Source organism: Aythya marila, assembly GCF_965140915.1.
Source record: "Aythya marila genome assembly, chromosome: 1".
Classification (NCBI taxonomy): domain Eukaryota; kingdom Metazoa; phylum Chordata; class Aves; order Anseriformes; family Anatidae; genus Aythya; species Aythya marila.
The window spans coordinates 62,252,704-62,262,974 of NC_139042.1; the positions used below are offsets into that span (position 1 = coordinate 62,252,704).

General features: G+C 37.9%; 1 protein-coding gene across 1 annotated transcript in view; it reads right to left on the minus strand.

Annotated features, from left to right (window-relative positions):
- MYO16 (myosin XVI) overlaps positions 1 to 9,845 on the minus strand; it is a gene marked incomplete at its 5' end in the record, with an annotated part of 305,366 nt that extends 295,521 nt beyond the window's left edge. The window contains 1 exon segment of the mRNA XM_082751937.1: positions 9,818 to 9,845. Coding sequence (XP_082608063.1) covers positions 9,818 to 9,845 — 28 coding nt within the window.
- Positions 9,846 to 10,271: the final 426 nt, after the last annotated feature.

The window sequence follows — 10,271 nt, forward strand, 5'->3', positions numbered from 1 at the left end:
GAAAAACACTAAGACTATTGCTGCTACTTGTAAATCTGGAGCTTTGAAGGGTGAATTAACACACAGGTACACAGTAAGAGAAAGCTACAAATTACAGCTGCTACAAAGGTTTCATGATACACTTTTAACTAAAAGAACTAATAAAGTTGCATGGCAGCAGAAATAACCAATAGTTTTACAATAAATAAATCTCTGAATAAAGAAACTAAAGAAACTTAAGATTGTTTCAAATCCTGGGGCAGTTCTTTCACAGACATACTCAGTTATAACTATTTAAGTACAAATATGCCAGGGATCAAAAAGCATATAGTATATGAGAATTACAGAAAACACAGGCAATAAATACATAAATCAAAAATTTGTAAAGCCTACAAAGATTTTTATATTTTTTAAGAAGGGACATGTGGATCAAGACAAAGAGGATATTCAGTATCATACATGACGGATAGTCAAAAGCCAAAAAGGAAACAGTGGTTGATAGACCCCAAGTGTAAGGACTGGCAAGCACACAGGAAAGGAAATCCTGTGCCAAGTGGACTGTGGTTCAGCATGCCTTCTAATCATTTACAGAGATTACTGCAAAGTAAAAGCAGATGGAAAACTAGTTTACAGTGGGGCTAACAAGAACTCTGCTTCAGAGCTAATATGCAAGCCTTTGGTCACTGCTTAGTGTACATCAAGGGACTGCCATCTCAGTTTTCAAATAGTGAAAGGATTGGAAACAGACCCTCCTCCTTTCTGCAGAAAGGCAACTTATCTGGAATATTGCGTTCAATTCTAGACAGTCAAATTGGAGCAGTTCAAAAGAAACCACCACAAATGGTTCTGGGGCCTGAGGGACTGATTTATGAGGAAAGATGAAAAGAATTAAATATGCATAGCTTAGCTAAGCAGTGACTAAGGAGAGAAATTAACAGAAATTTGAAGGGTGAAAAGGAAAAAGAAAGGTTATATATCATAAAAAGGAAGGGAACTTGGAACAATAGAACAAGTTTAATATAGTGTAAATTTAGGCAGAGTACCAAGATACAAATAGCACACCTGGATTAGATTACCAGGTAAAACTACAAAATCCCTAGTTTGGTATACTGTGCAGACAGACACGCAAAAGCACCAACAAAGGCACAGCATTTTTGGGCACTCAGGGCAGCCCAGTCAGCTCTGGCATCTCTGGATGGACCTGTGTGCTTTTGTAAAGACAACGCTCCAACAAAGTGGGGAAGCAACCACCAGGGCAATTTCGGGTATGTAGGCCATCCCAATGGCCTCTGAAGGACCTCTCTCCCTCACACTGCTATCAGACCTGTTCAAGGTTAGTCTGGGCTATGATTAGAATAGCAAGAACTCATGCTAGTCTCAGCTGGATCTTCACAGATAAGTGAAAATGAAAGCAGGCGGAGCAGGTGTCCTTATAACATAGTTTAACCTAGTATGTCAAGGTCACCTTCCACATCTACCATCTAAGCATTATACTGTTGGTCACCTAATACCATAGCCATATGGAGGCATATAACATAGGAGAAAAGAAGCACAAAGAATCCTTTATCAAACTTGAGTGTGAACATGCAGCAGCAATATCACTTTTAGTTTAAGATAAAATGGGAAAACCCTGTTGACCATTTCTCTTCTGAGGAAAAGGAGGAAAAAATTGCACAACTTCATCTCACATGAGAACCGAAAAAAGACAGTGTCAACTTATGGACTCCTAGTCTACATGAAACTTCAAGTTTGCACTGGGGAAATAACTAGACAAACATACAAAAAATACTTCAAAGCTATTGAAGAATCTGAAGTAGAAGTCAAATTATTGTTGCAGCTCCAACATTATTTCTCACAAGACAGAAAAAAGTGTTTCAGAGACACAATGAAGCTATATATTAATTGGTGATTAGAAGGAAGTACATCATTTAGATTGCTTTGAGCTTTATTTTTCACAATCTATATGATTTACACAAACGACTACTGTAACTAATATCAGTAATGCAACTCACTAAATAAAATAATCATGTGCAGAGCAAAACACCTGAAGTACAAATTGTTCATTTCATACACAATCTGAGTATTTTTTTTTTTCCTGTTTCACAATAAACCGAGTACTGGGTAAGGGATACATAGATTTCACATACTGCCTTACAGTCTCCTGTGGTAACATACTTAAGTACTATCACCCCCACAAAGACTGAGGAAAAAAGGGAAAAATTCTGCATGCCTGCTTCCATCCTTCCTTATCTTCAGCTTAGATGCCAATGTTTATAAAACTTTTACAGGAAGAAGCTTTGATTCCACGTATAGTAAAAGGATCACATTTGAAAGCTATTGATTAGCTTTCAAAAAATGACCTTAATAGACCGTTCTATTTTCAGCAGAAGTCTTTACAAGGTCTCATATATATTTCATATGTCATGCTTCATAACAGGATTTGCCTCAAATTTACCACAGCAGGGCTCCATCAGCCTGGGGTGGAATGGCCCAAATCTATCGTCTGTCTACATGCTCTGAATATGACTTCGATTTCTTCTGAAAAGAAAAACTGCATAGAAAGGCATTCAGAACAGTATTTCCAGCCCAAGGTATCAAACCTTGAAGGTTTTCCTTCTTCCCAAGAATAATACTTTTTGTATTAAAGTCAAATATGAAGTACAGGTGAGTAATGCACACTTTCAAGTGAAAACCCAACAGGAATGTCTCCATTCTAGCTTGGCAAATGCCTCCTCATAAATGACCAGTGGGCATTTGGCTCATATGCCATGCCTTCCAGTTCATACTACTTGCCAGTTCCCTTCTTCACAGAATCATCTAGATTTTTGCTGACCAGAGATCAAAACACACTACATGCCAGCTCTCTGCATCACCTTACAGATGGGGAAACTTGTCACAGATGATTGTCTTTCAACGTACACAATGAAACTGGTAAGGAAAACAGATCTGGCAGTATTATTTGCAATTGTGTTTCTTCGGATTACAAAAGACTGATCAATGTCATTTGTTATCTGAAAGAGAGTCTAGCAGTCAAAACACCAGAACTTGTACATTTCTTTTAGCAGGTCTTATTATGCTGTTGTTTGCACTGAAGGCAGTTTCTTGAAAGCAAACAAATGAAAGATACACATTTCAAGATACATTTAAGTTTATTATTATTATTTTTAAATGTTGGTAGTACTCTTTCATGATATATCACAAAATTTGCATAAGGACAACTCTTTGTTGTTCCCAAACCAAACTTCCATTGACTTAATTGATTTTCATTTGTTTAAGTACAAATTAAAATTAATTTAGAATTTTACTTGCTTTGAAATAACTATTTTTATACTGTGGCAGTTCTGATGCAAGTATTTATTTCATTATCTACAGATGTTTTCTCTTAGGCTTTATAACTTATCAACTGTACAAAATTTACCATGATATAGCCTGAAATATAGCCAGATTTTGTCTGAAATAAGAAAAAAAAAAAGTGATTATTTGGAGCAAGAACTTATTTCAGGAATGAAAATAAGTTACCGATTCTCAAAATTTTCACCAACTTTGTAATGAGAAGCGGCTACATCGCTACAACTTCACATGTTAAAATAGAGAGGTTTGGTTCGTTTTTGCTGTTCTCTATTCTTGCAGTAATCTTCTCAAAAAACATAATATCAGAATTCTGAGGCTTCATGCATGCTGTGCAATATGGTGAGAAAATATGATACTTTGACCTTTACAATCTTCTTTCATTTTCCTTTTAGGATGGTTATATTTCTTTGCTGTCTGCAGACTCACTATATTAGCAGAAAAAAAGGAGTATAAGTACCAAAAATATAAGAGATTTCTTTATAATTTCTTCACAAGTTCACAGTAAAGTTTTTCCGTAGAAAATGCTGATGCTTCTCCTTCATGGTAGATTTTTTTTTTCCACAGCATGAAACAAAATGTTCAAATAGAAATTTGGGGATGACTGTAATTTTCTTTGAAAATATTATAAATACAACCTATGCTTAGTTTAGTACAAAGTTGGAATCCTGTAGCCTTCAACTGTCCATGTTAGTATTTCTCCTCTTGCTGTTATTTCAAAGTGTATTTCCCCAAAATAATTTTATATTCAGTCTTCTATTTAGAATCTACAAATGAGTTGTTACAGTTAGGAATGTTTTATACACTTGGAAGCATATTTGACAAACAAAAGTGCAAAGATAACTGGGCTACTACAGGCCATTTTTCTAAATATCACTTTCAGTATCTATATACAGATATTAAAGGTTCTTTTAACTTCTTTCCTGGCATCCAATGTCATGATTCCTAAGTTTTTCATATCTAAATAGCAAATTAGCCCAAATTTTAAAAAGAAAAAAAAAACAACTTGACTTTCTGTCAATGTCATATGAACCCAAGAACAGAGGGGTATAAATAAATCAGTAAATTTAACACCAAGAGCTGGTGTGGAAGTACTATGTTCATAGGTTGTACATTTTCTTTTTTTTCCTGTTGACTTGCGCCTATCCTGTTATTGGCATAAGAGAGACAGAGAGGTTAACAGAAGTAAAAATGTTCTAGTTGAGGTTTTACTTGTATCAAGATTTGTAAAACAAAAACCAAAATTGCAGAATTAAAAACCACTGTTTTACCTAATTTTTCAGATATCCTTCATGACATGTAAATTATCATACCTTTTTTTTTTTTTTAAATCTACTTTGTATATCACTGGAACACTAGACTCAGTCTGTCAAAATTAAGGAAGAAATAATGAGTACTGCATTAGCATTATTTTTGTGTATTTTAAAATGTAGGTTTATGACACAAATGTCTTTCATCAAAATCCCTTTAATCCTTCAGAATTTCTTAATGCACCTTCACAGGATCTAAATACTCTCAATCAGTGGCCAGTCACACACAACTGATCCTCTCTCTCTATCTGGGCTCCCAGGGAAGAGGACCTCCCGCTCTTTTTCCCAATCTTATTTTAAGCAGCTGTCCTAGATATCTCATTCCAGTAATAACCGTAACCTCATGCCATAGGTTACTGGGTCAGAAGCATAAACAAGGAAAAGGAACATTTCTCTGCAGTAACATAAGCTCTCTTAATGCAGAAATAAACATGACACGAGAATTTGCTGACACAACCATGAAACACCAACCTCAGCTAAAGTGATGACTGCTGAACAGGGACCGGTATAGACATTGTGTTTGTACTTGTAGCTCTACATCTTACCACCATAAATTTTACTTTTTTGTGCCTCGAGCTCCTCATCAGAGGCAGGTTCTCTATGTAACTAAGAGGATGTAAGAATTCTCAAGGACATCATAAAACGTACTACATAAGTGAACGCTGCATTCCACTCAACCCTGGAACAGAAGAAACCTAATTTACAAGAAGAAAACACTCTGAAGACTTTATTAGTTTTCTCACCTCACTAACGGTCCAGTGTGACAGAGCTATGTGTCTCCTTCACTTGGGGTAATCACACATCCTACACACATACTGCCACAGGGGCAAAGGGCTCCCTTACCATAGACCAACTTGGGGACTCCAGTTTTTTCCAGGCTCCTCTTCTTTTCTTATTCAGCCTAAGATAGAGAATTCACTCCACTGAACACAAGAAATCTTCACAGACTGCCTCACTGTGATAAAGCTGACATGAACATATTACATGTTTCACCCACTGCATTGCCTCTTCCTCCTCAGGGGAATTAAGTTCAAGTCCCCATCACCTGTAAACTAAAACTAATGTATCACATCACATCTTCCCCCACCCCTTTCCAAGATGCATACACTTCAGGTAGATCTACTGCTGTGGCACAAGTCTGGAATCGAACATGACTCTGGGTGACACAAGAAGGGCTGAATTACTTGGCAACAGCACCCAGACTGAATTCAAAGTGCTAAATGAGAGCCTGGGACAACATGACTCTTTCCTTGAAAATATCCTGGAACATGCTAATGCAGTCCATCTTATAACCTTGGTGATAAAGAAGCAGACAACACCATAGGTGAAATGCTCATCCAGCTGTGCTGAGTGTCCTACTGGTTAATAACTTTGTTGAAACAGAAAATTTATTAAAATGAAAAAGTGGGGTGAAATTAAATAAAATGGAAATCATAAGAATAATCCAAAGAATTTACTCTTCTTTTATTCATAAATATAACTTTATTACAAAATCTTCTGTGAATTAGTGTGAGAAATACTCAAGATGACACACATAAGATCATTACTGCTAGCTTTGGCCTTTCAAGACAAAGTGTATGATTAAGGTCTCTGGCACTGCAGACTGAAGTCAAGACAATATATTTTTTTAATGTAATAAAAGATCACTGGAGTATATGGATTTTTTAAATATTATGATTAGGAGGCAGTGAAAAGAAGGAATAAATCAGTACAGTTTACAAGATATCTTACAAGGATATAGCAACATTTAAAGGCCAACTCTTTCAGAGCATCTTCCATCTTCTCCTCTAAGTAATTTTCTCCATAGACAATCCTTGCCATATATTCAGACACTGGAATGAACAAGGGTTAGGTGTTGGAGAAATCTGTAATAATTGCTTTTGTCTTGTTTGAAGTCCTGAATTAAATTCACCAATAAGCATCTAGTTAATATCTCCATCCCAGGTCTCTTTACGTATTGGTCTCTAACAACACAAAATTCAATGTTTCATAATTCCTACAAAGGAGATTAAAGGAATCAGAAAAAGAGATACTCCCAAAGCAGGGAACATAGATTCTGATGCTCAGATTTGATGTTCCCAGAATTTGGATAAATTCACTTGGCTCAGATTTTCAGCTGCTCTGAGTATCGCTCCTTACCAAAGTCTTCATTCCATTTTTAGATTCATGCATCTCTACAACATTGAGAGTGGAAATCAGACTTGTGGGTAATGAATTTAAGCTTCCTGAAATAAAGTACTGCTCTTCTTGCTACCTTTGGAGATCCCTTAGAGGAAGTCCAGAGTACAGGTGGAAAACCAGAGCCATAATACATAAATGATGTTATTTATGTCATAACTAGATATACAGGAGAGAGAAGCTAGCAGCAAGGCGCTGCCTAATTTGCAAAAATTACATTCATTTGTACAGTCTGTCACACAAATCACTGAGATAAAATGGTACCCAGCAGCTGGCAGATAACATGTGGCAGCCTCCTACAAACCACTGTGCTCTCTGCTAAATAGCTTGCACCAGCTGATTGCCGGGGAGAAGCTACTCACACAGGCAGGGACAGCTCTCAGAGGCAAAAGTGCTTGGCCACAAAAAGGAGATGGGCACCAGTAGTGGCAACATGAGCTGCTCAAACAGGCAGACGCACATGCTGCCTGTGTTTCAAATGCTGAAGGTGCCAGCTGAAGATGACACAAGGGCAGCAGCAGGTCTTCTTCCAGGGTTTTACTGGGATGAAAGACCTTGCTGGGCATTGCCCCAGACAGCCTGGTGTGACTACACAGCTGCCTTGCTTAGAGAAGCAGGAGGGTGGACTAGAGAGCTCCCCAGGCTACTTCCAACCTGCAATGTCCGGTGACAAGATGATGCCAGTACAGCTCATTTTCACAGCATCCTAGTGGAAGCAGCACATTGAAAAAATGAGGGAAAATTAGTGAAATTGTACTAAAGCACTAGTAGAAGAATAGGTATAGACCTTCTCAGCTCAGATCTCCAGTCTGCAGAGATTAAAGCACAAAGTGCAGACACATGCAACATCCAGGTGAGTTACCACTACAGTTCATAAAATGCTAGCTTTAAAGTGCCATTAGTTTACGCCTTTTAGATACTTCCCTCTCCCTAAAATAGATGCAGAGACAGTACTCTCTGCAAACATGTTTCCTATGGTTCAATGCCTTTTCCTTCTGATACAGAAATCATCAATGAAATGGATTAAACACAAAGCACGGTGTGGAAACTCGTGTGCTATCCCTTGTGAGGTTCAGCTGCTCTCAGCAGATCTCAGAGCATCGCTGGTGCTGCCACTGGCACTCAGCCCTGGCCCATATTTGCTCCCAGCTTTCTGCCAAACACAGACATGAGTAACACTATTGGCATGTTAAGTCAAATGGTAAGGCTCAGAGGAGGAGCACTCAGGAGGGTTTCTCCTTCACTAATTACAGGTGGAGGTGGAAGCAAATTCACTAATTCTGTATGGAGAAGCACAGGCAGTAAAATGCCCTCCTGCTTTAGATGCTGGCTGAACCTGCCAGAAAGGCATTCTAAAGCACACTATTTGGAAGAAGTGCAATGGGGTAAAAGATAACGATTTAGTGAAAAACCTCTTATTACAAAATTCTGAATTTCGAAAAGAGGAAATACACAATATCGTCAAAACTGTGATGTACATTCACCTTTCCCTCTAGTGTGTTTTAGTCCTTCATCCCTGCCCTCTAACTAATGCAGTGAACATCCCAAGTTGAGAACCTCACATTAATCTTTCTCTCTTGCCAATTAAGGAGCCTATGGTATCATCATAGTCACATATACAGCATGTCATTGAACATACACATGCCAACATACACTTTCACTTTAAGAAAGTAATTCCAAAGCGAATGAAGACAGAACAGGATTTTTCTGACATCTTTGAGATATTATGCTGCAAATTCCCCATCTGCATTTCTCAAGTCTCGTGACAGGCTCCAAGACTTATTCTTAGACAGTGCCTTTAGAGCTACCCAGTAAAACCAATCTGTGCTTTTCATCATATACAGGGAATTTAGGCTAGGAGCTCCCATCAGTACTTGAAAGCACTTCCATGCCCAAGTCCCACTGAATCCAGACAGGAGGAAACCCTCATAATTCATTTCCCCTTGAATTCCAGAAATTATTCCATGGCACCTTAATTTCATAACAAAACATCAAAGAACCACATTATTGGTTTCTTAATGCAGTATTTTAAAAATAGTTCCAGAAATGGCCTTGGTACACTCACATTATATGAAAGACCACAGTCTGAGAAGAAAACCTCATAGCAATCTGCCATTTGTCATGTAAAAAAAAAAAAAAAAAAAGTGACATAACCACTAGAAATCTGAAGTTTTCCAAGTCCTGTAGTTAAAAAATGCCCATGGCTAACAAACTCCTCCTGGCTGCCAAAAGCAAACATCTAAATAATAATTCATTACTATGATGTAAAGACAGCAATTTCCATTCAAACACTGGATGCTTTAAAAAGCAAAATGCAAAAGGTAGAAAAATACCCAAGCTAGGAAGACAAGCACAATCTTGACAGACAGACTAAAAAAAAAAAAAAAAAATGCTGCTAGGAATTTGCTCTGCATTGAATCAATGCATTTAGCACAGATCCTAATTTCATGCTCTAAGGAGGTGCTTGCATGATTCAAGGTTAAAAGTTCATTTCATTTTTTAAGTTTGTCCCACCAAATAGCTAAATATTCTGATAAGGAGAGGACACAAAGGTTTGATCTACATAGATAGTGAGATGTGCTCTTAATTATGAGCTTTTTCATTTCATTTCTCATTTGTAGTACCCTTGCAAAGTGTAAGAGCAGCGTCCAAGGTTGTCCTTATAGGCATCTTTACCATTATGCTATATATGACATTTCTTCTTTTGGGAAATTATTTTCTTCAGTGATTAATTAGAATAAAAAAAAAAGTTTAAAGAGCTAATCAGTATGAAGTTCAGAATGAGAGCTTTATCATACACACAATGAAGTTGCCTCTGAACAGAGGATAAAAAGAAACCCTGCTCTGCCTGCATATTCACATGCAAAGTAACAACTCCCCTTCCCGACTACCACGTTGACATCATGCGGCATCTGCCTCCGACTTTTTGCATACGCATTGAAAAGACACACCTCGGAAATAAAAGACAGCTCTATAATCAAAATAACCATTTTGTTACTTACAGCATTTGATAAAATGGTAATGAGACATTCTTTCATCTCAGGCTGTAGTCTTGCTACAGGTTTCAGCATTCTCTTCTGCTACAACTGTCATGCCCAGGAAATGCATTATTTAGAGCCCTTCCTCAGGTATCCGGTGTACCTCAGAATACATTATTTAACGCAGGTTCTGTTCCAGGATCTTGCAGAGGCTTCCAGGTCATCCTCACCCGGCTGCTGGAGTTACGATAAACCTCTGTGTGTCTTGAACCACGACTACTGCACGTGCTATTGTAGCACGACTGAGTGACACTGCTCTTAATCCCACATCCCCAGGAATAGAAAGATTTAATTGGTGTGCACTTGCAGCCACATTCTTCCAGCACTGAGGTGTGCTGCTGCACTGCGGCTCTCGCAGTCCTGCCAGTTAATGGCTTTTCAATAGCTTTCAAATGGCAGCAAACTAAGCTTGATGAGT